Source organism: Drosophila busckii, chromosome X (genome assembly GCF_011750605.1).
Source record: "Drosophila busckii strain San Diego stock center, stock number 13000-0081.31 chromosome X, ASM1175060v1, whole genome shotgun sequence".
NCBI classification, from domain to species: domain Eukaryota; kingdom Metazoa; phylum Arthropoda; class Insecta; order Diptera; family Drosophilidae; genus Drosophila; species Drosophila busckii.
This window is the reverse complement of record NC_046608.1, coordinates 16,681,976-16,709,900: the sequence shown is the minus strand read 5'-3', so window position 1 is coordinate 16,709,900 and position 27,925 is coordinate 16,681,976. Positions and strand designations below refer to the sequence as shown.

The window sequence follows — 27,925 nt, the reverse complement described above, 5'->3', positions numbered from 1 at the left end:
GTCAATTTGTTAATGAACACTATAAACTAAAGCAACAAAATCAAACGAAAGTGACATTGTAATCCGCACGTAAGTTTTTAATATTAATAAATATATTTTGCAATTAAAAATTGCAGCCGCAACACTTGGTTCATAAATTAAATCCGACTAATTGACTCTTTGTTTATACATTTTGTTGTTGTTTTTTTCAACAAATTGCATTGCATTGCGTTTCGTTCTAAATATTTATGCATTTATCAAAAAAACACGTTTGGCAATTTTATTTATTTGCTTGCCGGGTGTGTTAACAGACATTTATGTCAATTTTCCCCAAATAGTTTATAAAGCACAATGTGTTAACTTGGCGTATACGCAATTTAAGAAAATGCATTTTCAGGAATACGAAAACAAATTTTGTTTATAAAATTTAAATTTAGTGCTCGCGCTTAAACGACAATTTCAACAAATAGTTTATAAAGCACAATGTCGAACGGTGGCGTATGCGCAATTTAGGAAAATTGTAAACGAAACTGCCAAAGAATTGTTTATAGCATTAAAAATTCTGTAATGCCAAAAATTAAATCATTTTGTCAAGTTTATATTAAAATTGAAATTTCTTGCAATTGTCGTGGCTATAATAAGAAATTTGCATATAAAAAAATATTTGAAGCTCGCTGCAGCGACCAACACATTCAAATTTTTAATACAATAATTAATGACAAAAAGAGTATTTTTATATTAAATTTTGTAACGAACTTTGGGTTGTGTTTTTCAATATTTAGGCATGAGAGTTGAAGAATTTTTTGAAGTAACAATGTTTGCTTTTTGCTGCAATAAACTTAACTTTGTTGCTTAACGTTGCATGCTATGCAGTGTTTACTGTATGTTGACCAGCAAGAGTTGCAACAACAGCTCAGGCAGGTGCAAGACAAAGTTCGGTGTTGACAAAAGTTGTTACATATGCGCCAAAAAGCAAAGCACAGCTGCCAAAAAAAAAAAAAAAAAAAGAATGCCACCATTTTTTTGTTGATATTTATATACACACGAGTGTGTGCGTGTGCGTGTGTGTGTGTGTGTTGAGCTCGTTAGCATTGCTAGCAAGTGCTATATGTTTGCACGTGAAGTGCTTTTGTGCTTGCAGCGGACTTTGCAGCAAAGCCGTGTGCGAAGACTTTTGCTTTTCAATTCAAAACTTGTGCCTGGGCTGTTAATGAACTGCAAACTGCTGTCTCTAGTTGTATGTGTGTGTGTGTGTGGCTTGTGCCTCATTATCAGTGTTGCAAACGTTTTTGCGGCTTGGCTGATGCGACAAGCGTGTAATCAAATTGCGACACTTGCGGCAAAAGCCTTTGACCGCTCTTACTTTTTTACACTCTCTCCCACACACACACACACACACACACACAAGTAATGAGCTTGAAGTGTGTGTGCTTCATCGCCTTGGCAAGCAAAGAAATTTTATGTTGCAGACACAGTTAGTGCAGTAAATTTGTATACAGTTGTTTGCCCAGCAGCTCAAGTAATGCTAACTGTCAAACCTGTCGTATGCGTTATATTGCAATAAAGCTTATAAGCTATATAAAAAAATATTGCTAATTTTTTATTTAAAGCACGCAATGTGTTAAATTCAATTGTAAGATGAAAAGTTAATGTTAAACTTTGATTCACGCCCAACAGTCTGCATAATATAATTTGCCTATAACTCCTTTTCACTATCCTTACTCACTTTTTTTTTTGGCTGCATTAAATCAAATTAGTGTAACTGCTTTACCATTTTGCGTAATGAAAACTGACAGTTTAAATTTGCATATGTTACATATCAAAAAGAAAAGTGTTGAATTAAACTTTTTTTTGCATCAAAATTTAGCTAAATGTTGCTTTAATTTCTATATTTTAACTAACTATTGATACGCTTAATACGAAATACAAAAAACTAAGCGCCACACTTCATTAATGCGCGCATTTTTTTATGAAATTTATTACTAATTAAAAGTAAATTCTTAATCTAATTTTATGGCTGATTGCACGCACTTTATACAATAAAATGCAATTAACAAAAGGTTCAAGAGCTTAAGCTGTTCATGCTATGGTCATGAAATATATGAAAAAAATTTACTGCATGAAAAATAAATTTTTAAAACAATTTGCAATGTTTTGCGCAAACTTAATTAAAAAAACAATTTATGTGCACAAATTGATGAGCCAAAAATAGCCCTGCAAATATTTATCGCGCATATCGTGTGGCCATAAATGAAAATAAATTATATGCAACATTTTTATCGCATTGCACTCCATGGATTTACATTTAATTTACAAGCAAGCAGCCTCGGCTCTGAGTCCAGCGCGAAGTGTAAACAGATGTTTGCTTGTAGGTAATAATAATATTTCAGTGCTATGTATAGCGTATATAGCATAAGGCCTGTTGCATATGTAATTGCATTATTTTTGCATTGCACTCGTCTCTTATTTATGTTGCATGCAATTTCGCAAAAGGAGAAATCAATTTCATTTGTCGTCTGCATAAATTGATAAATTGAGAAACAACAAGGCAATCGGCAATATATAAATATAAAATTCTCAGATATATATCAGCTGAAAGCGACACGCCGCCAGTTGTTGGTTGGGGATGGGGTTGGGGCTTATAGACAGTCGCTCACTTGAGGGCCATTGTGAAACGGAAACTGCGCGACAGCTACAGTTTTATTCTAGGGAAATATCAGTCAGCTCCTGTGGTTTATACCCTAGGAAATTGCTTTAGAGTTACATATATTGGTGCTTGACATAGTGTCAAATAAATAAAATATTTTGCAAAAAATTAAAACAAAAACATTGGCTCAAGAACTGCTAACATAGCTGTACTTAAAAGTTAACAGAGAACTGTTAGTTTATAAGCATTTCATTTCTGTGAAACAGTTTGCAAATATTTTAAAAATTTATGCGAAAATTTGTTGTAAACAGCTTGAACCGAAGAACTGTTAACATAGCTGTATTACATACATGTTGTTAACAGAAAACTGTTAAGGCAACAGCTGAGCATACAACGCTTTAGCTAAAGAATAATATTGTTAGGCACTTATGCGCTATATTTAAAATCTTTACTGAAATTTTGTTGTAAGCAACTAAAACCGAAGAACAGTTAACAGAGCTGTATCCAACACTTAAAAGGCATTTATACATGTTGTTAACAGAGAGCTATAAGTTCAGCAGCTGAGCATACAAAACAACATTAGGGATTTACTCGTTATATTTTCAAAAAAATGTTTACTGAAATTTTGTTATAAACAGCTTAAACCGAAGAACAGTTAACAGAGCTGTACCCAACACACTTGTTGTTAACAGAGCACTGTTAGGGCAACTGCTGAGCATACAGAATAACATTTGTGTTAGGCAGTTACTGCGCTAGATTTTTAAAAAAAATGTTTACACAAACTTAAGTTGTACTTAAAACTTAACAGAGCTTTTAGCTTGATGTTAACAGCGCACTGTTAGCTGCAGCATTGATATACACATAGCTTGTTTACGCTCAACAAGTGCAACAAAAGAATTCTTGCGAAACAATAATAAATCAAAGGTTTATTGGCATTGCTTAATTATTAACTGAGAAATGCAGAGCTGACTGACTTGACTGAATAATGAAAAGGAAACAATACGAAATTATCTGTAACAGCAATTGGCTGCTAGTTATACGTTTAAAACTCTTTTGCAATTAATTGTGGATTAAATGTTGAATTCATTAATTCTATAGAATTTTGCACTACTTTATATGTTGGGCACACAAGCTTACATAATGGCAATTAGTTGTACAAATGCCACGCCCATTTAATGGAAGTGTGCATGTTTCTTTATGCAAGTTGTAGCTTTAGTCAAATTCCAAAACGAAATCGGCTTAGTGGTCGCCACATACAGTGGCAAACACGCTCAGACACACACACACACAGACACACTGAGGCAAACATTTATTTTTATGAATGTGTGTGTGTGTGTGTTTGTGTCGACGCGACATCAAGGACATCAGTCGGTGTCGGCTTTGACTCTATGTGTGTGTGTGTGTGTCCGTGTGTGTGTTTTGTGCAGCGTTTAAATTATTTGCGCATTTGTGCGAATAATGACGAAAATTTTTGCCACCAGCAATCGCAAAACGACTCAAGAGATGCACCATTTGCTGCAGCTGCGACAAATGATAAATACACTGTAACAAATGATAAATACATAAGATGACTCAACAAATGATAATATAAATATTTATATTATATATATTTATTTGATTCCATGCTAAACAAATTAAGCCTAAAAAATATTTGTATAAAATTATTAAAATCAATTAGAAATTTTTTAATTCTGCTTTTATGCATAAAAATAATTGTATTTATATTAAAGAATTATAAACTATAGAATGACTAGTTTAAAATTTGCCTTGTTTCAATTTAGAGTTAAAAATTTTAAACAAATATAATTAAAAGCATTATATTATATAAAAAATATATAACTATATTTTAATAATATGTTTATATGTTTAATAACTTTCATGTGAGCTATATTATTTTATTTATTTAAAAAATATAATGCAAACTTTTACGCAACTTGCTAATAAGCTGCATTCATATATTTGAATTAGAGCTACAAGTTTGTTCATGCAAAAGAATCTCAAGTAATTTATGCTGAGCTTGGTGAACTGTTTATGATAATGATGTCAGCTTAATGTAATGTATGCCGATTTTCGCATTTTTTATTGATTTTTATACAAAAGCAAGTCACACACACACACACACACACACACACACACATACATGCATATATGTAAATGCACACAAAGCTTTTATGAACACAACAAGAGTGTAGCATACTTTTCGGAGCTATCAATGCCTTAGGCCAAGAAAACTGTGACGACGACTGCGACAACAACAACAACAACAACAAAATAAGACGAAACAGTTAAGCAGCAACATAACTGTGCATTCAAAAGTATGTTTTGTATATGCGCCGCAGGCTCACGAAGTATACGCAGCATATGGATAAATAAAAATAAATGTCATTACTCGCTTGAACTTAGTCAATGCCATAAAGGGTAGAGCAAGGGGCAGGGGAGCGTCGTAAGGCACCAATGTGTGTGTGTGACCAATTAGTCAGGCATTAGCTGCAGTCGACATCAAGGCAAAGTCGCATTTAGTAGTGGGGAACTGCTTGTCAATGCTAATCACCATCAAAGGCAATTCGATTAACTGACTGTCTGTCAAGTCACTTGCCAATTGCATACAGAAATATTGAACATATTGACAGCTGTTGCATAATAAATTGCATATTGTATAATTACGCAAGTTAAATATGCATATTTAATTATTTTCTGTTTACCAAAAGCATTGACAAGCCATAAAAATAAAATAATTTTATTATAAATACTGAAATGAACTCAGAACTAATTGAATTCATTTTAAATAAATATACTAATTAAATTAAAATATTAAATGAAAAATATAATTACGCAAGTTAAATATGCATATTTAATAATAATTTGTTGTTTAACAAAAGCATTGACAAGCCATAAAAATAAAATTATTTTAATATAAATACTGAAATGAGCTCAGAACTAATTGAATTCATTTTAAATAAATATAATAATTATAATTATAATAATTACTAAGATTTATAATAAGCAGCTTAGCATTGTTTTTTACATTTTCGATCCAATTTAAATACATTGAAATATTTGAAGAATGCTGCATTTTGTTGCTATGTTTTGTTATTTGTTGTTCGGCTAAGTTAATTGCTTATAAATCATTTGTGTTTACTACAGCGCACTGTTTATACATTTAACATAAAAAAAAGTATTTGAATTTTGCACTTTGGTTCATTCTCAACAAATTTATGCACAGTTAAATGTTCAAAACTTTTAACTCTGCATATAATAAATGAAAAATTCTTGACTAACAAGCTCACATAATAATATACTATAATTAAAGCTCAATCAGCTGTAAGTTAGCAACAAAAATAGTTGCTAAACTTGTCAGCAGAAACTTTCTTGCCCAACTTGGCGTGGTAGGACAACCTTAACAGTTTTACACAAATGGCCATAATAAGTCGTCAGCAAATTTTGTCCACTATAATAAACTAAAAAACTCTTACCTTTTTATTGTTATAATTAATTCAAATCTTTTTGCTAAGAGTGTAGGCGAGCGTCGTCAGCGCAAGTTCATTATGCACAATTGCACAGTGGGTTGCAAGTAGCTGAAAAATATAACAAATAAAAAATTATTCATATTTTAAACTGCATTTTAAGTCAAAATTTTCAACATTTATAAGAATTTAATACATTTGTTGTACTATTTTGCACCACTGTGCCTGCCACTACTACGTGCATGGGCTTTTTGGCTTTCACGGCGTATGCTTAATATTTCATGCTGCACTGCCTGCTTGCCAAAAACTAAAAATGAAAAAACAGCCAAAAATCTAAAAATCCTCAGTAAACTTTTCATAGCGAGACTAACTAAAAGACGTTGAGTGCATTACTAGCGTCTGTGGGCGTGGCAGAGTGTGCCTTATGGCTTTTAGCTTTCCAAGTGATATATGCAGCACTCAGAGCTTAGGCCATACACTGCGCCACACACAGAAGCCGCTAATTTTCACATTTCAACGGAAATTTGCATACGCCATGCTGACAGTCAATCTGCTGCATGCCACACACACAAACACACACACATGTATAAGCATATGCACAAGTCAAATGGCTTTTGATTTTTGGGTTAGGCTGAAGCTTTCATAAGCAATTCGCTTTTTGATTGCCAACAAGTGTTGAATTGGCAAGGCAAGTAAACAAAAATGCCTAAGTAAATACAAAAAGAAGGCAGCAAAGCGAAAGTGAAGAACAAGTAGAAGAAGAAGAAGAAGAAGAGGCAGCCTGCAGTCAAATGTTGCATTTCTAACATGGCTCTCTGGCACATTTATATTTAATGCAATTTCGTGCATATATTTGTATTACAATCTTAACGTGTCTGCCTTTGGGCCGTTAGCCAAAGCTAATTAAATGAGGCGCGAGTTCAGGCCAAGGTGAAAACGTAAACGTAAACGACTAAAGCAACTAGAAGTAAATTTTCTTCTAGCGAGTATCAAGTAGCGAGAGTAGCGACTATTAGCTAGCAGCTCATTGTTCTTTTAACGAGTGTGCCAAGGTGAAAACTTAATGTAGATGACAAAGGCCTGGGCTAGAAACTAAAGCAACTAGAAGTACATTTTCTTCTAGCGAGTAGCGAGTATTAGCTAGCAGCTCATTGTTCTTTTAACGAGTGTGGGTTAAACAACCAGAATTATATTCTCTTTCTAGCGAGTACTTTTTATCTGCAAGCAGAGCAACTCGTTAGGCAATTTATATTATTAATAAAGTTCACGCCACTCGTTACTTTACAATCGTTAGTAATTGCTTAGCAGTACAAATTCATTAGACAATTATAACTGCTTGCTCTACTAGCAGGCAACTAGAAGAATATTCTGTTTCTAACGAGTAGCGTGTAGTGCGCAAGCATCTATTTATTTAGCTAACAATGTAACGCAACTTTTTGCTAACAAAGTTAGCTGAGCTATGTAAGCAAAGACAAGTTTTATGTCAAACGTTACTCGCTACTCGCTACTTAGCAACCTGCTTGAATGTTATTGATTTGAATTGAATTTGCTTAGCAGAACGATCTCATTAGACAATTATAACTTGCACTACTAGAATTTAAATAGAAGTATGTTCTCTTTTCAACGAGTAGCGAGTAGTGAGCCAGTGAGCTACCATCTATTCATGTTATCTTAAACGCTACTCGCTACGTAACAAGCGTTACTACTTGAATCCTATTAACTGGAATGCGAATTTCTTTGAAAAATTCCAATAAATTTGCAAATTGTTGCAGCCAAGCAACGACTCGCTGCTTTCAAAGCGAGTCCCTCACAAAGGCTTAAACAGAATTATGCAATTGAATAGCTGGGACTGGGCTGTTTGCTTTCGCTTTGGCCTTGCTTGGGCGCTATCTAAATGCTTTTGTAAGAAATGTGTCAGAGCTCGCCCACAGCGAGTCGCGTCACGGCCTGGCCATAACGAATGCTGTTGGCCAGGCCAATGCGCGGCGCTGTGCATTTGTGCAGATATTTTTTTATTTTTAATAAAGGCAACAGCACAAGGTCAGCAGTGTCGATTTTTATATGAAGGCGCGCGCTGGAGCTGTTGAGTGGCCTTTTGGCTCAGGCAGCCGCCACACAAATGGGTTAGAAAGCTTTAAAAAAAAAAAAAAAAAAAAAGCGCAACACACACAACAATGTTGGCCGTTGACCATTTGGGGCTTGCGAGAATAATAATTAAAAAGTTTGGTTTTTTTTCGCTTCAAAATCGAAAGCGTTTGCAAATAGAGCGTAGCATACAAGTGGCCAACTCAGTCAGGTGTATTGGCCAGGCCCAGGCTAAAAAGCTGTCCAGTTACAGTTAACCCACTCGCTAGCTCGGCTAAAGTTTTTGCTGTTGAATTGGCTTTGGCTCAGGCACGTTACCGTTGCCAATCGAAGTGCGCAAAAATATATGAAAAGAGTAAACTTTAAGTAGCGTTATTGATGCGCAAGACTTGCCAAGTTAAATGCAAATTTTCCTACTACACAGTCACTGCCTGTGTGCCCATCTTACACTTATACGCATCACTTACCTCTCGCTCTCTGGGCTGTCTATCTCGCTTGCGCTAATCTGTGCTGCTGCTGCTGCTGCTGGGCAAACTAAACTCAAAAAGCGTTGCATTGAAATCTCTCAAGCCTTTAATGAAAAGTTTCCTGGAAGGCAGGCATGCAAAACGCATTGGCTTCAAGGTTATTTGAGCGTTTTGTAATATAATTTTTCTTTTTTTATTTTGACATGCAATTTCCAATGAGTTTGTTGCAATACAAGTCAATTTATTGCAGCAAACTTTCAACGAGTAGCCCAGGCCCGCTCGCCACTCGCCACTCGCCACTCGCATTGTGTGCAAGTTGTTTAAGAGTTTAATTTAGTTTTTATTAATTGTAAAAAATGTGGCACAAATTATGAATAACTTTTATAGCTAACGAGTGTAGTGTATTTTTTTTTAAGGCATGCTAACGAGTAGTTTTTCACTACTTGCAACTCGTTACTTTAATATGTCTATGCTTGTTGCTTGCATGCATACTCGCTAAATAAATACTCGTTATACTTGCAACATGTCAGTTTATTATGACAACTCGTTGCTTTATCATGTCGATTGCTGCTTAAGTACACGCTATTTGTCATTTATACTCGCTGACGCTAACAAAATTCATACTCGCTTCATTAAATAAAGCCGCATTATGAGGCTATATATACTCAAAGCCTGGCCATAAAGACAACAGCGATTAGTTTGGAGTTCAAGTTGACTTGTTGTCTAATCATTAAAATGCACGCTCATTCGCCCTCTCTCTCTCTCTCTCTCTCTCTCTCTCTCTCTCTCTCTCTCTCTCTCTCTCTCGCTCGCTCTACACTTTACTTGCGTGGCTTGAACAATAAAGCAGTCATGCCCATAAGACTAAGAGCCATAAGTTGAGAGTGTGAGGCATTTGTAGTGGCCACCAAGCCCAGTCACATTTTCTGCTGTGGCTGCAGTTTACATGAAAAGATAAAGGCGCTCTCTGAACATCGTGCAAATATCAGACAACGCTAAGAGGCAGCGCTGCCCTTATATAAAACAAAAAAAACAACAACAAAACCGCTCGTTGTATAAGTAAGCAGGCCAGAGGCTGTGGCTGAGGCTGAGGCTTTGACTGAGACTAAGACTGAGACTGTGCGACAAGCGCTCAGCTCAACGTGCGTTTTTTCTTTCGTATTATAGTGAGCGCTGTTCTTCTTCTTGTTCTAGCTCGTGTAGTTTTGGCTTTTGTTGTTATTATGACTGTGCTTTGTTTGGCGGCCAGTCTCGGACAGGCCAAAACTGTTGCATTGTGTTCCGGCGTCCAAACATGCTACAAAACAAAAGCCACGAACATAAATCCAAATGCTAAGGCAACGGGGGCCCCTCAGCGAGTGGGTGGCTGGGTGGTGGTACAGTTGGATGAGCTACTAGCCAACTGCTTATTGTTAGTTTTTATATATTTCGAAATAAACGCGGCAACGTCTGAGAGTTTGCTTGTTTAGTGGGGTTAGTGTGGACTACAGTTAGTTCGAGATAATAGCCGCTTAAACAATGCGGCAATGAAATGTACTATTCAGTGGGTTCAGTATTATTTACAGCACAGTGGTGCAAAAGCATGCGAAAATTTTGGTTAGAAAAACTGACAAAATATTTGGTTGAATGTCGAAAATAGTTTTTAAAAATAATTACATTTTGACAATGTAGCGAGTAACGCTAGCGTGTAAAAAAGTAAGACCAGTAAACGTAAAAATTAGAAAATAATTTATGTAATGGAGCGTCAACAATTTGACAATGTAACGAGTAATATAAATAACTCCAGCAATTTATTTGCACAACTCGTTCAATAGAGCGTAGCGAGTAAAACTGACGAGTAATAATAATTACAGTTTGACAATGTAACGAGTAAAAAAACAACGATATTCTACTGCCAATAATTTCACAATGTAACGAGTAGTATAAAAAAAATAATAAAATAATACCAGCAATTTACAATGAGAGTTTTTGCACAACTCGTCCAACAGATAATTCTCTTTTGACAATGTAGCGAGTAAAACTAATGAGTAGGATAAATAAGCAACAAAATTCATGTATGTAAATTAAATTAAACAAAATTCATATGTAATTACATTTTGACAATGTAACGAATAACACTGACGAGTACGAAAATTAAAACGCAAGTAAGCGTGAAAATTCAACAGAATAATTCGAGTAATGTACTTCCAATGAAATTATTTCCACAACTCGTTTCCCAGAAACTCGCTCGTTTATACAACATGCCAACTTGCTGCTGCTGCTGCAATTGAATATCTATTTAATATGCAATGCTTGTATGCTTGTCAAACACACACAGACACGACTGCTTACTGTACTGTGTTACCTCGTGCTGGCGGCACGCTTGCCATTTATGTTAATCAGCTGAGCAAAATCTACAAACAGATTGACAGAGCGAGCGAGTGAGAGCGACGAGTGTGTGTGTGTGTGTGTGTGTGTGCGTGTGTGTTTGTGTGAGTGCAACATGGACACATGTACTTAACATTTTCCACATACTAGAACATGCAAGCAGACACAATGATTTGCATATGAAGCTGCAGCAGTTGCAAGCTGCCTGTGCAACTGTGCCACATTTACATGCAACACTTGTTCCACTTAAAAATGAACAAGTGCATAAGTGTGTGTCTGTGTGTGTGTGTGTGTGTGTGCCAACCTTGAACTTGAAATGTCCTTTTCTATGTTTTTTATGTTATCTTAAGGCACAAAGGGGCACAGCTGCTGCTTAATAGAACAACAATCAGCCCCAAAACAATAACGAGGCCAAAATAGTCACAAAGCAAAAAAAAAACTGATAAATCAGCGCAACATTTAGGTAAACAGGAAACAATTGCAGCAGCTGCCAAACTATAAATAAAATAAAAGAGTTGTGTCTGTTGACAATTTGCGAAACTTTCGACTCAATGCCAACAGTTTTATAATGATACAAAGGCTTTATTTGTAAAGCAAAGTTTGTCTGCAATTGATTTTTGTCTAATTTAAATGTTCTGAGTACTAAAAAAAAAAACAAAGCACAAATATTAGTCAACATTTTATTTTACTACTGTTATTGATTTAAAAATGTGTTTTCATACTTTTATTTATATATGTAATAATATAATAATATTAAAAACTAAATTGAAACACACGTTTTAATTGTCTTATTGCCAAATATAAAAGATTTCGATGCAGTAACTGTTAAATTTAAAATGGCAAACGCTTTGTTTTCTTTTAAATGCATAAAATCCTTTTAATATTCTCAAAATGAAACAGTCAACAGCTTTGTTAACAGTCAAAATTTGACAAAAATTATGGTGCTAATTTATTTAATGTAAAAAAATTTATCAAATTACAAAATTGTTTAAATGTATGTTGTTGTTGCTTTAATGCAATATTGCAATTTAATAAATTAAATAATCAAGCAAAATAAGCGACTGATTTTCATAGAAGTTAAAGCAAAGAATTGAACAAAAACAAATATAAGACAATGTTAGGCTCTAGCCCAATTGAGTTTTAATAAATTCTGTGTTATTTTGGTCTGGATATGCGGCCTTAATAAATCTTTAATTGCTGAATTAAGCTTTGTGCGCATTAAATTAAAGGCAAGCGCTTGGGCAGGCCTGGGCTGGGCTGGGACTGCAACAGACTAGGAAATGTAATCAGCCTAAGCAAGGCCAAGCGAACTGAACTGAAATTTGCACAGTTGCTGGTTCTCAGTAGTGTAAACCGCAAAGTGTTAACATCAAGCGGGCATTTTGGCTTTGGGAAATGGAAGAAGCATGCAGACAGGATGTTGGATGCTGCAGCTGCAACAAATGCGGCGCTTGATTTGCTGATAATAATAATAATAATTAAGTTTCGGTTGCAGTTTTCATGCCAATGCGCAGTGTGGGGCTTGGACCACAAAAGCCATAAAACTTGTCTGATTAAGCAAACATTCAATTTGTTTGTAATTTGATTATGCAGCAAATAACAAGAGCAACAACAATGGGCGCCCGCATCGCAGCCAACTAATTGGCAATAAAATGTATATTACGCATACGCAGCGTATGCACTAATTAACATAAAAACTATTTCGCAATAAATTATAACTATATTTAGCGAAAACGGCGCGCGGGCGTGTTTTCATTGTAATCAAACGCTCGCGCTGCATATTAATTTTAATTAATGCTGGCGCCCCAGCCTGCATTCCGAATTAGAGTTTTGTTGCTTAAGCCGCAAGCAATGGCAATGGCAATGGCAATTGCAATGGCAACAGCAGCGGATGCTGCATGGAACAACAACGAACAGCTGCTGGCTTAAAGCTGCAGCCACATAGCCGCCCCACAAAAATTCAAAAATCAACAAAGAAAACCTGAAGCTGAACAAACCAACAGTTATTGCAGTTCTTTTTGCTTTCCCTTTTTGCTTTTCAGCTGTTTTGCTTTGCTGGGCATTGCGGCCAGAGCCAACAACATCATTAGCACCAAGCCTTAGCTTTAGACTTTAGACAGACAGCAGTAAAAATGAGTTGAAAGCAAAAGCGATACTGAAACTGAAAGCAAGAGTCAGAGTCAGAGTCAGAGCCTGAGCCAGAGCCTGAGCTAGAGCGAGCGAGAGTAATCCTTATTGCATTGGCTTAGCAGATGCAACTGCTAAGCTGCTTTTGCCAGCTGCATGATACAATGGCCCTGCACAGTGGTGCAAAAGAGTCGAGAGTAATAATTAATTCAAAATGTATTAACTTGGCAATATTTATAGCTTAAAATGTTTTCAAAATTTGAGTTTTCCAGTCAAGTATTAATTTAAGTAAATGGATTATGTTATGCTCAGTATAATATATAAAATATATATATTGAAAATATATTTAAGCTTGAGTGTTTTGGTCAAATTGGTTTTCCAGTCAAGTAATATATATAAATGATATTTACATATCTTCGATTAGTTTGTTGCACATTGCAAACATTTTAGTTGCTGAATTTTGATTACTATTAATATATAAAATATAATATTTCTGAAATTTTTGTTACGAAATAAATAACTATATCTTGTAAAACGAATAAAAGTGAGTAATATATAATTGAAAATATTAGCTACTATAAAAGCTTGTTGCAATTTCTTGCACTTGTATTTGATTAATATAAATTTAAAAATGATTTATTAACTTTTTTAACAAATAATAACAATCAACAATTAACCAGTGTGCAGGCAGCAGCTTATGTAGAACAGATATTGAAGCTCGCCCTGCTGTTGGGGTTAGGAGCCAGAGCAGCTGAGTGGGCCACTTAGCATGCGCCGTTCTTCGTGTAGTCGCTGCTGCTGTTTTTACTGTTGTTGTTGTTGTTGTTGCTGCTGCTGCTACTGCAACTCATATGGAAATTTTATGCAAAACGCCAGTAAGAGCGCAAAACGGCAAAAGGCATCGCTGGCTGCCCACAGTGCCATACATAACTGATTATCGTCGTCGTCGTCGTCGTCATCGTCGTTGTTGCTGTTGTTGCCACATCTGCTGCCTGACTGAGCACAAGCCTCGGCAATTATAACAATGACTGCTGCTGGATTTGCGGCATATCATTTTATTTTGAATTTCACAAAAAATTAATATTTTTTTAAAGCTAGCAAAATTCTAGCAAATATACAATATTATTTCAAAAGCTTAACGTCTGACTGCATGTTAATTAAAATAAAGCCACCGCGCACTAACCTCAAAGTGACACATACCCCACCCCGCCCCCGCTGACTTTATACACACATTTGCTCAAAATCGCACCTCATTCATTTGCGCGCGAAATTTCCATGTCGACGAGTTCAATTAAGAAAGTCAGAGAGAGAGTGTGAGCGAAATTTTTAGTCCTTACTATAAAAGCTGCGCTTATACAGTTGACAGCTTTAGTCCCCTCAGGCTATAAGTCACACCAACACAAATACACAGCGCAAAAAGAAAAAAAGTGCTATCAACCAAACGACTGAGCCTGGAACCCCAGACCAGCCGAACGGAATGTCTAGAACCCCAGAGTGCGTTCGGCTGTTTCGAAAAAACGACAGCAATTTTCTTTAAATAATAATAAAAAATGTTCAAACGCTTGTCAAAATATACCACAAAATAAGAAGCAAACAGCAACAGCAGAAAAAAGAGGAAGAGGTTCAAGTGCAAAATATTTTAACATACAGAAATTTGTATACCCTTCAATTTTTGAAGTTGTTGGCTATGCACACAAAAAAATAAATTGATAACAATTTGCAATATTTTAAGCAAATAAGCAAATGAGCCGTCGCGGCGACACTTGCTATGGCCGCAAACATCCCAGATCAAAAACAACAAAGAACAGCGGCAACAGTATCAGCAAAAAAATACAGAGAAACGAGAGCACAGAGCGTAGAAACGCAGCCGTGCTCAATCGTAATGCAGTCGATCTGCGACTGAAAACAGATTTCTTGTTGTGCTTGCTTTCGATAATAATTATTATTTTTTACAATTAAATTTGTTAAATTTTTTTTTTTTGTTTTCAATATGCACACTAACATTTTTGAGTCTATCAAAAATGTTTTTATCAATTTCATTTCAAGTTTGCGCATTAAATTTCACTACTGCACACTTTATTTCGCTTAGTGTAGCGCAGCTTTTACCGCTAATTCCCAGATTCGACATACGCCATTTGACAGGACACATGAGTTAAACCCCTTTTGGATCTGTAATCCGGATTTCATTACAATTTTAACATGGCAATTCAATGCGATGTACTTTTTGACAGCTACCAGAAGCTATCTGTCTCTCTCACACACACAAACACACACACACACACACATTGCCCATCTGTGTGTGTTTGCGGACAGCACAGCTGCCCAGGCAAAGCTCAATCGATGCTGCTACCTTGTCCCCATTAGCATTTATAGCACTCACATTGCAATTGCAATTATTGTTGTTGTTGTTGTTGTTGTTTGTTGGGTTTTGTTGTTGTTTTAACAGTTCACACTGTATATTTTTGTATGTCACATGTCAGCGGCACATTGATTGAACTCAAATGCAAACACACACACACACATTTCTGCATTTGCATCATTAATGCAAATGTCCGCGCGCTCAAATGTATGCTACATATATTGCAAAACTGATTTCAGTTTCTTCGCAGCCGTGCGCGTTGTTGCGTGTTAAAACAACAAAAACAAATAATATATTAAATTTCTACACTTGCGCCTTTGAAGCAATGACTCTTTGACAAAAACTTATGAGCTCGTTGCACATAAGTTTGACATTTAACCCTTTGGCATTGCTAAGTATTGCAATATGTTGGGAATTGGAATTTTAATTTTGTTGCACATATTGGCAGCCAGGCTATAGTGTGTGTTCATATGTGTGCGTGCGTATGCAATGTTTATGCAGTCAAGCATAAATGCGCTAAAGGCAATAATATTAACTTGCGTCATTTGCATTTGAGCTGGAAGATTCAAATTGCGCAGACATTCAAATTCAAATTCAAGATTTTGCTTAAATTTATGTATTTTTAATTATAGCAATTTAAACAATAATAATAAATTATAATAATAATAATAATAAATTTTTAGTTTTATATTAATGCGTTTCATATATAAAATATAATTAATTTATAAACGTTTATAAATTTTAGCTACTGCATTTAGTTGTATTGCAACAATTTATTATATAGCTATGTATGCATTAATATTTTAAGGCACATATAATTTGGTTTAATAAAATATTAAGCACACACACACACACAAACGCATTTGACATTTAAGCCTTTGGCATAGCAATTGCTTGGAATTTGAATTTCGCTGCACAAAACTTTTATATTGGCATTCGTATATTAGTGTGCGTGTGTGTGTGTGTGTGTCAATAGTTTTGCATTTCCGCTGCAGCTTTTGTCGCTAGTTTTACAAAATGTTGCGCAAATCAATTGTTGCAAATTTTCTTGCTGCCTTTGCTTGCAGCACTTCCAAGTCAAAAGCATTTGGCTGAGAGTGTATGTGTGTGTGCGTGTGTGTGTGGTTTGTTTGCTTTGGTTGGTTGGTAGCAAGTTGCAACAACTACGGACTGGCTTAGCTTTAGTTCAATTTGTTATTTGCAATTGACTTGAATTGATTTGTTGCCTGCAGGGGGCAACAATTGTAACCAAAAAGCCCTTCGCCTTTACCTTTTTATATAACATATATAAAACTTAACCTTTCAAAGGACACACACAAAGAGAGAAAGAGAGAGAGAGAGACAGCCACTTGTAGCAGCTGCAAACGATAGCTAGCCTTTGTTGCATGCCACAGCTGCTGCTGCTGCTGCCGCAGACGTGTGAATGGTCATTATGCAACAGTCAAGTCAGTCTCAATACAATAAGTACCTCAATAAAGAGACTTTTGTTCAGTTCAATCAGTCAAACTGTCTGCCTCTTTTCCTTTCGTTCTCGCTTCCCTTTCTGTCTGTCTTTCTTTTGCGCGAACATAATACAACATAATTATATTTAATTACATATTATTTTATGCACTTGTATATTGGCTGCTCCTTTTTGGGCTCTTGGGCTGTCATTTGAAACGCTAAACAAATCAGCGAGTAATAATGACCAACCAACCAAATAATAAAAAAAAAATGGCAACAACACTCGCGCAAAAATACGCGTGACTTGAGCTGAAAAATAACTGTGATTGTTATAACTATAATGTTAATTATATTCTAACAATTTTGAAAAATTGAGCTTTGATTACAAAATAAATAAAATAAAATACAATAAAATGCAAAATTGCAAAATAAACCAATTTAACATTAACATTAAAGCAATATACGAATAAAATGCCAATAATAATATTTATAATTTACAATTATGAAAGTCATTTTGAATATATATATATATCAAAATTTGCTACATTAGCAATTTAATAAAAATCTACAATTGTATTAATATTACAAATATTTATCAAAATACACAAAAGTATGTTGAGCGTCTGCTGTTTTTTTTTTGAGTGTAGAAATCTCAGCTGCAAAGCAACGTGGCAACCCTACGAACAACAACAACAACTACAACAGAACAGTTGCCTAGCCCCCCAAAGCGAGTGTTACGAAATTATTTTGGCAGTTTGCCCGTTGTCAAGCTCTTTGAGGGGGAGGCTGCCAGACTCTAGTCAATGGCAGAGTCAATGCCTTGCTCTTTCCCACACTTTTAGTCACAATTGTGAGCTTCTTTTTTTTTGGTTTGTGGGTTGCTAGTTGACGCCCCCTTTTTTATTTTTGAGCCCAACATATATTTGATTGAATTTTTGAAATACGAAGCGAGTTAAAATTTAATTTAATGCTAATAAAATTATATACATTTAAGCTTTCAAGTCAAAGAGCTTTAAACTCATTTTAAAGAAACCAAAGCAAAAATGTATAAAGAACAAACTATAATAAATCCCAAACTCAGTGTGGAAATTTCACACAAATTAAAACAAACTGCAGTCATTTTTTGCAGAAATATAACAAATGGAAATATTTCTCGAATAAATTGAAGACCAAGCTCTGTCCTTGTTAATATACTCTCTAAATATTTTTTATTAAGTTACAAACTTATAGAACAAATTGCAGGCAAAAAATGGTATTCATACAAAGTGTATACAATAGTTGGACAACTAGAAAACTCAGACATTTGCTCTTGTTGCTATTCTCATTAAATATTTGTAACAAAGTGACGAACTTAAACCGAAATTCGATCAATTATAAATTATACAAAGTGTATACAATAGTTGGGCAACTAGAAAACTCTAATATTAGCTCTTGTTGCTATTCTTTTTAAATATTTGTAACAAAGTGACGAACTTAAAGCGAAATTCGATCAATTATAAATTATACAAAGTGTATACAATAGTTGGACAACTCTTGGCTTGCCAATGAACTTGTATATGCTTGCTTGTCTGCCTGCCTGCCTGTCTGTCTGTCTATTTATACGTTTGCATGCAGCCTGTAGATATGTATTGATTTATGGAGTGTCAATCTGACAAATTATACAACAAGAGCAGCAGCGTCGGCAGCAGCAGCAGCAGCAGCAGCAGCAGAAGAGAAAGTATATTCTGCAATGCAACAGTTATGTGACAAGCGAAAGGCATTGCCAATGTCAAGGGTGTATACATACATAAGAAAGGGGAGAACACTTTTATTGCTGCTGACGAGCTGTCAAAAACGATTTGTGCTCAAGCTTGAATTTGAATGCTCAGCATGCTACAAAAAGTGGGTGGGTGGGTGCTAACAGACTCTTTGGTTGTGCAACTTTATATTTTATTATGCTGCTGCCAAAAAAGTACAAGACGTTGTTGTATAAATGCAACAGACCAAAAAACATCGTAACTTAGGACAAATAAACGCAGTGTAGAAAATTCTGTGTGCGAAGGCGAAGGCAAAGGCTAAGGCAATGCCAAAAAAAAATTGTATAAGCAAGCCAAGCCAAGCGGTAAATGTCCTGCGGTGTTGTTACACACACACACACACAGAGAGAGAGAGAGAGAGAGAGAGAGATAGACAGTTAGAGCAGAAGAAGAAGCACATAACTCTTTTGCTGCTGCATATCCATAATACCTTCTAAAATTGCCTAGAAATTCATTTTTATTGTTTTATCCTATGTAATTTTAATGTGCATTGCATTTGGTCCAGCCACATTTATGTGCTTGCCTAACAGATTTATCTGCCTCTTCTTCTTCTTCTTCTTCGTTTTGATGAGCTACACGCTTTGCCTTAAAAATATTTTCGTTATTATCTTTTGCTTTTGCAGCTACACAGCCCACAAAATTTGCATGCAAAGTTTGTTAGGCAACATTAATTTAAATTCAGCTAAAGCGTTTACAAAAATTTATGAACGACAAATAAATTATTGTTCATTTGTATTTTAAATAATAGTTACTTTGCCTAGTTTCTTTTATATTTTATTATTCCTTATTTATTTCAGTTACTTTGCACTCACCTATTTTGCGCAGTGTACTAGTTCTAGCTTATTTATGTTAGCCTTGGGGCTAACAAGTGCGCACTGTGCTCCAGCATCGTCCCCATTGTCAAATCGCGCGCACTAGTTCCACTAAGGTCATGCCCAAGCCCCACCCCAAAATAACACCCAACGCTTCCTCAAGCAATGCCCTCAAATAAACTCAGTGCAATTTGCAATGCTGCTAATGAGCTGAGCTTGAACATCGCATCGAGCAAACTTGCTGCACTTGGCAAAAAAGAAACAAAAACCATAATTAAATAAGCAAAAATATTGACTGTATTTTGCTCATTTTAGGGCCATTGTTCATATTTTAGAAACAGTAACAGTATTGATTTAATTAATAGTAAAGCTAAACACTTAATATTCTATATTGTAGGCTAAGAATATAAGCTACAAATTGCAAATTTAATTTAAGAAATTTGCAAAACATGTATCCTGTTACATTATATATGATAAAAGATTATGGTATCTGTGGTTTTGCTCTTTCATTAACCTTTTTTCACCCTTGGTTTTTTTTTTAACTTTACTCTTATTGGCAATCGCTGGTTATCCATTTATTTTTGCAATGTAACTGCCACCCAAGGCTCTGCCTTTGAGCTCACTTTACATTTGTGCATATATAAGTAAATATGTACAAATAAATTCCAATATTAAAGCATAAATATGTTACGGACACTTTCTCTTCACTTTTACTGAGCAGCATTTGCGCAACGAATGCATTTAATTCATGGCCATGTTAGGAAATAAAAATGCATTCAGGATGAAGCAGCAAAAGTCTCTATGGCAACAGCGTGTACACATATCAATTAGTAGGACGCAATTAAGCCAAGTAATGCACCCCGAAGCGCTTCCATGGTGGTGCGACCATTCAAGCTGAAGCACACTCGCTAGTGCTAGAGCTTAAGCAAGAAAAGGGGAGTGCACCACGTTCTAACGAGTGACAGAGAAGGTGTTAGACAGCAGGTTGGCTGTCTGTTTTGATTTCTACGCTGATTTGGGTCAGTTGGCAGCGCAAATTAATTTAATTTGTTGACAACTACGCAATTCAGAATGGTAAATGTATTGCTATTTAGTTTAACTTGCATGAAAACAGCATTTTGTAAATCAATTTGTTTAGTGACTAGCCAAAACACAAAAAAAAAGTAGTAGCAACATTTAAAATTGTAGCAGCACGTCCTCAACTAGTAGCAGCAAAGGCTACGTATCAAACGCCATCTCTTGTTAAAAATAAGAAACACATAATGAGCCGCGCTCTGTGATCAGGCAGCAAAAAAACTCAAATAGGCAGAAACAAAGAGAGCAGCAGCAAAAAAAAAACTCAAATAGGCAGAAACAAAGAGAGCAGCAGCAGCACATTACGGTCATGATACAATAATAGAAGGTAGCGGACTGCACTCTTCTTTTTGAAGTGTTTGGGTACTTAGCATTCATTCGCTCCCGCTCACACCGTATACAAAACGAAAACAGCGAGAGCGAGAAGGCAGCAAAAAGGATGAAGAAGCTAAGTAACCTAAGAGCGCAGTCCTATTCTACCATGATTACGGTAAAGCACAAAGAAAAAGTTGTGCAAAGCAACATGAACAAGACTTACCGCAGTGCCATGCGTAAAAGCGAGATAGCATTATTTAGTGGAATAAAATGTCGCCAAATATAATAACAGCACTTTCGCAAAAAACAAAAAACAAATAATAAACATTGGAAATCACAAGAAGAAATGCACTTCAAATCACTAAACACAACACTCAACACGCGATTCTACGCAAAAAGAAATGCACACGCCGACGGCAGGTTGTTACCAAATAAGAAAAGCTAATGCGCAATAAAAAAAGGAAACAAATAAATAAAACACAACTATATTTTATTTGGCACAGCACACGCGTTTACTAAACACAGCATTTACACGATCGACGCACGCACTTATTTATTACTTGTATTTATTAAATGTAAATTACACGTTCGACGGCGCACATTTATTTGCCAAAGCGCCAAAAAAAAACTATCGAAAGGATATCGATATCGGATAGATCAGCTCAGCTGGCACGCTTTTAGCTTTAGCCAGATTTGAGAACACTGATCTTTAGCTAGTTTTTGTATGTCATGGCTTTTTTATGAGCGCTTGCAAAGTAACGGGACTTGAGAGTGAAAATTGTGCAGCATGGAACATAATTGGAGTTTAAGTATTAATAAATGCTATAAATCAAACATAAAAGCCTGTCAATATGTGCAATTATGTTTGCTCTTTAGCCAGTTATCAAAGTGCAATTGGTTAACGTCGGCAACTTGTCAGTGGTAACAATAAAAACAATAAGTGCTAATGTTGACGTGCTCGAAGCATTTGAAATGTTATTACTACTTACACATGCACATGATGATGTTGATATAATAGTGTAAGCGACTTGTCACTATTGCGTTTACATTGTATGACGTGCAGCGATTGCATGCCGCAGAAAAATTAATAATAAAAAAATTCCAAGCTGTTGCTGCAGCGCAGAAAAAAATGCTGACAGCTACATACATATATACATGTGTGTATATGCAAACAAAATGGCACACACATACAAGTGCACAGTTATAATGTAGCAAGTTGCCTTTTTTTTCTATGCATTGGCTGAGACATTTTAATTAAAATCTAAAGCGCTGGCATTCAATATGCAGCAACAAAAGGCTAATTAACACAACAGCTTGGTGGTTTTCTCGCTGGCAATAATGTATAAGAACTATTTTAATTGAATAGTTTTTTTTCAATAGAGACTGGTATGGGTAAATATTTATTGTATCTATGCTGATAAGTAAAAATGTTAACTATGTGTAAATAAAGCAGTACCCAACCCTATTTACTTACAGGCATGCCGCTTGTTGGATAAATAATGCAGCTGCCTGGCATCGTTAACAGCAACAACACCAAAAATCCCAGCATTAGCACAAGAGCCAGCGCCAGCACCAACATCATTGCCCCAATCCAAGGTTTGCCAACGACCCCACACAGTTCATACTTAGAACTTGCCTGCGAGCAAAAAGACAACCAACGTTGATCGGGTGACTTACAACAGCAAAAGCAACATTAGCAGCAGCAGCAGCAGCAGCAACAACAGCAGCGCCGCAATGGCAGCAACAACAGAAGCGGAAACATCGTTGCACACACAGGACAACAGTAGCTTGATGGACCTGACGAATGCCAGTTACTTTGAGGCAGCAACAACTGTGGAGAGCCTTGGCATGGCTGAAAGTCAGGCACACTGGAATGCCACCAGTCTGTTGGCCGCCTCGGCCAACAACCAAGAAAATTGCTCAGCATTATTTGTCAACTATACCCAGCCGCAGTCAGGTAAATTATAGCTTTAAATTTACAATAGCAAATTGATTGCAATTGTTAAATGCAGAATAGCCGTTAACTGTTTGTTAACACTTCAACAACTTTACTTACAGTCACTTACGTTATTTAATAGTAATTTATTCACAATTGTTTTCAGCTTATAATCTAAGAGTTTGCACTGAATTATTAGTGTTAATATTTAGCACAAATAGCAAGAATTTTTAACAAAATTCTTTTGAAAATAGTTTGAGCTTTAGAATTTTCCTTTGCAAAATAGCAACGGCAAGAGATAGAAAGCTGTTAGTATTTAGAAAAATATTTAAAGCAAAATAATTTAATAATAATAGCAAATGAAAGATTTGTAATGTCAACTTGGGCAACATTTTTTTATTTATTTAAACTTATGCCTGCTTTAAGCATCATCAATTGTTATTTATTATTCAAACTTTTTGTTGATTTTAGCCAACCAAAATTTTCTCGTGCTTTGTTTTGGATTATTTCTTTTTACTGTCTGTCCTTAGAATGCTTAGAATAGTTATGAACATAGCCGTGCGTGGCAATGCCAATGGACGTTTCATACTTGCCGTGCATGCAAAGGCGCAACGTCTGCAGTTGGCTAAGCCGCAGCAGCGATTACGGCCGGGGCAATTAATTGGTGTGGACATGCTGGAAGAGCAGTGTACGCCATGTGCGCTGGCTAGTGACAAGGCTAGTGACTTTTTCGAGGAACCGCATATTTTCTCGGCCAGCGCGTGTCCGCCAAGTGTTGTCGACGCCATAGCCGCCGAGCAGGAGCAAAAGCAGGCAGAGGCAAATCCCACAACAGAGACAACAACAAAGCATATTTGAAATTTTTATTAATGAAATGAAATGATAGATGGCTTGACGATAATAATTGGAATGTTTATTGCTTGCTTGCCAGGTATCTATTGCAATTGGACGTGGGATACTTTGCTCTGCTGGCCGCCAACTCCAGCCGGCATGATGGCGCGCATGAATTGCCCGGCAGGATATCATGGCGTGGATACGCGTAGTAAGTAGCTTCTCTTATATATATAAAATAGTTTGCATAATTCACTTGACAGCTGTCAAAAAAAAATTATATGCAAGTGTTCAGGCATTGGGACAGTGACTACGCCTGAAGCCAGCTGGCTGACATAGTTTAAAAAGAAAATCCGCTGAGTTGTTATTATTACTAGTACTAATTGATATGGCAAATAGCTGGCAAGCAGCATCAGCTGTTCCAAACATTTATTTTATTGTATTTTCTTATTCTATGCAATGCTATGTTACCATAGACACTGCTGTGGCTTTCGCATATTTAATCAACGTGAGTGGCGAATGCCCGCCCTGACCTGAATTTTATGTAGGTTTAAGCCTTTACTTAGGGTTGGCTTAATTACTGTTTAAATAAGACTGTCATTGGCAAATAGCTGAGGGGCAATGATACAACAACATTATTGTTGTTGATTGCAGTAAATTGCATTGCAATGCATACACATTGTTAGTGTTAAACGGGGCATGCTCGACTCTGTGTGGAAGTATGTAGCGTTGGTGAATTGGTGAATTTGTTGCTGAACAGTTTGTAGTAAATTCACTAACGTTTGATATATATTGCTATAACTTAAGCACTCACAAACGCTTGGTATTGTAGAAATATAGTTTCTGTAATTAAAGATTTGGAATACGAATAAATTCACCAATGAAGCAGAAGAATTCACCAATGCTTGGTATTGTAGAAATATAGCTTCTGTAATTAGAGATTTAGAATAAGAATAACTTCACCAATGAAGCAGAAGAATTCACCAATGCTTGGTATTGTAGAAAGAAAACTTAGGTAATGAAATGCCATTAAAACTCTAAATTTGAGAGACTTTGAATGCGAATAACTTCACCAATGCTTTGTATAGATGATAATTAGATATTAAGCAATGAGAAACGAAAGCGAGTTTATATAAATCAAAGTGTATATTGCAGTCATCGACTATTTGATAATATATTCCTTTTTGCAGAATTTGCAAATCGCAAATGTGAACTCGATGGTCATTGGGGCGGCAGACCCAACGAGACTGAACCGAACCCTAATGGCTGGACAGACTATGGGCCCTGCTACAAGCCCGAGGTGCTGCGTCTTATGAAAATGATCAAAGATGTTAACGTTAGTTCGCCACCAAAATCTTACAATATGCATAATTAATAGTTTTTTTTTACAGCTTTATATCGACATAGCTCAACGTACTCGCACTTTGGAAATAATTGGCTTATGTTTATCGCTGCTGGCCCTGATTATATCATTGGTTATATTCTGGACTTTTCGCTCGCTGCGCAACAATCGCACCAAGATTCATAAGAATCTATTCATTGCCATGGTGTTGCAGGTAAATGTGCGTTTGACTCTTTACTTGGATCAATATCGTCGTGGCACTTCGGATGCAGCAATTTCGGCTATTGAAAATACAGTGAGTTGCAGCTTTGATTTGCATTGAGTATGCAATTCAATTCAATTTTTTATATACTTTGCAGCCGTATCTATGTGAAGCCTCCTATGTACTCTTGGAATATGCACGCACCGCAATGTTTATGTGGATGTTTATCGAGGGTCTCTATCTACACAATATGGTCACTGTGGCTGTTTTTCAAGGCAGTTTTCCTTTAAAATTATTCTCACTGCTGGGCTGGGGCATGCCCGTATTAATGACCACGGTTTGGGTACAATGCACGGCAATTTTTATGGACACTACATTGGGCGATTGTTTCTGGAATTATAATCTAACACCGTATTATTGGATTTTGGAAGGACCCAGGCTGGCTGTCATACTTGTAAGTTATAATAATTAAAATTACGATACCACAAATATCGGTAAAATTCAAAGAATGAACCGAACATGATTTAATTAATTTTAAAAAAATTCACTAAATTATTTTGAAAATGTATTTCAAAGTCTAAAACTGTTTTCATACTGAAAGCAAATTAAGCTTAATTTATTTTTTTTACCAATTTTATATTCCAAATTTTGTATAGCTTTAAAAAATATTCAAATTAGTAAAAAAACATTTTTTTAATACTTTTTACTTCTTAAATTATTGGTAATATTTTTGTATATTAACTGCTTAGTTGTAAAGAAAAATATATTTAAAACTGTTTTGACTATTTTGCTAATTTTCTTTCAGCTCAATTTCTTTTTCCTGGTGAACATAATACGTGTCCTGGTGATGAAGCTACGTCAATCCCAAGCGAGCGATATCGAGCAAACCCGCAAAGCTGTGCGAGCCGCAATCGTTTTGTTGCCTCTGCTGGGAATTACCTACTTGTTGCATTTGGTGCCGACTATGAAGACCGCTTGGAAATTTGCCATTTGGAGCTATGTGACCCACTTTCTGACCTCGTTTCAAGGATTCTTTATAGCGCTTATTTATTGTTTTCTCAATGGCGAGGCAAGTGGGCGGCGAGTTGAGTTACAAATTGAAAACAAACTTAAACTGATATTTGCTCAACAGGTGCGCACGGTGCTGATGAAGAGTGTGTCCGTGTGGATGTCAGTGCGTGGACGACCTGTGTGGATGCCACAGCGGGCTTCAATGTATTCGGGTGCTTACAATACAGCGCCGGAAACGGATGCAGTGCAGCAGCCGGGCGAGGCGGTAGCGACGACAGCAGCAGCAACAACAACAACAGCAACGGCTGGAAAACGGTAATCGATAAAGCAAAATGAAAGAAAATATATATGAAAGCGAGGCAAGAGCAATTAAATGAAATTAAAAGTTAGTGTCTAGGCAAATAAACAAAATGGTAATAGGCAATGCAAAAAGAGCAAGCAAAGAAGTTTTTAAATTGCATTTAAATATAAAAGAAATTTTAAAGCTTTACTTACTATCGCTTTGGTTTTCAATTGCAGCTGCTCACCACCCAACAAACGCCTGAATGGACGCCGCGGTAGTCGAGCCAGCATTGTTCTCACACACGAGCCGCAGCAGCGCCAGCGTCTGATGCAGCAGCGCAAAGAGAACAATGCAGCTGCTGCTGCTGCACAGACAACACTTCGCCTGCAACAGCAACAACAGCAACAACAACAACAGCAGCAGCAGCAACAGGAACAACAAGAGATTACTGCAGGCTCAGTCAAGTCGCGACGCATACAAAGCAAGGATGGCAGCCGCAATGGCTCCAATTGGATGCTCACCCTTTGCTTTCGCGGCCAAAAGGTACTGAGAGTACCGCCAGCGTCATCCGTACCACCCGAGTCAGTTGTATTTCAGTTGTCAGAGCCAAATAGCGTAGATCTAGATGTAGTTAATTAAATAGAAAACAACGCCTTTTAGTCATGTTAGATTTCGCTCACACACCCCCAGCACAGTTGCATATATTAGTACACCCCAACACTTAAGCATTAAACTTAAATTAAACTACAACTGCAACTATTTTTGTCCATTGTTAAATCCTTGTAGCTTATAGAATTCTCTCGCTCAGCTATTGCATATCCTTTAAAAAGATTAGCGCACTTACTATGCCTATAACTAAATTGGTAACTACTACTTAAACCAAGAATACCATTAAAATATATTTATACATTTAAGGCAATGCATTTAATAACTAATTTTATTTATGTTTATCAAATTAAAATTTGTATTTAATGCAAAATGATAAATCTCATACTATATATTAAAAGTTAGCTTTAAATATTATTTGAAAATTTATTTTATTTTATTAGTATTTTATGTAGTTCTTGCCTTAGTTTTTTATTTCTTCAATAAAAAAGACTTGTAAAAATTAAAAATTTGTATTTAAAATATTATGTTTCAGTTTAATTTGTAATTAGTTATAATTAATATTAAATGCAAGCACTTACAAAAATTCCCTGCTAGCTATTATGCTCAATTAGCTATAACCAGCTATAGCCGTTACCAATTAGTGCGAAATTATAATTACCTACACTTTATTTGTTTATATTGAATGTATAACAAATTGTAAATAACTAAAATGTACATGCATACGATACATATTAGATTAGTTAGCACAGCTATAGTTACACTGACTAGAAAACACA

The 27,925-nt window shown here is 35.9% G+C and overlaps 1 protein-coding gene across 1 annotated transcript; it reads left to right on the top strand.

Moving 5' to 3' along the window:
* On the top strand, positions 1 to 27,392 carry LOC108607272 (PDF receptor). Its single transcript, XM_017997965.1, has 9 exons — positions 1 to 69; positions 22,412 to 22,892; positions 23,803 to 23,913; positions 24,893 to 25,038; positions 25,094 to 25,339; positions 25,404 to 25,700; positions 26,052 to 26,315; positions 26,379 to 26,572; positions 26,777 to 27,392. The coding sequence occupies exons 2-9, from the start codon at positions 22,670 to 22,672 to the stop codon at positions 27,177 to 27,179; spliced, it is 1,884 nt and encodes a 627-aa protein (XP_017853454.1). The 5' UTR covers positions 1 to 69; positions 22,412 to 22,669; the 3' UTR covers positions 27,180 to 27,392.
* The last annotated feature ends 533 nt before the right edge of the window (positions 27,393 to 27,925 follow it).

Bases quoted from the DNA above. Each gene is read 5' to 3' on its own strand.
- LOC108607272 (XM_017997965.1), top strand. From the start codon at position 22,670: ATGGCAGCAACAACAGAAGCGGAAACATCGTTGCACACACAGGACAAC. The intron at 23,914-24,892 runs GTAAGTAGCTTC...TCCTTTTTGCAG, and splicing joins TCATGGCGTGGATACGCGTA to AATTTGCAAATCGCAAATGT. The intron at 26,316-26,378 runs GCAAGTGGGCGG...TTTGCTCAACAG, and splicing joins ATTGTTTTCTCAATGGCGAG to GTGCGCACGGTGCTGATGAA.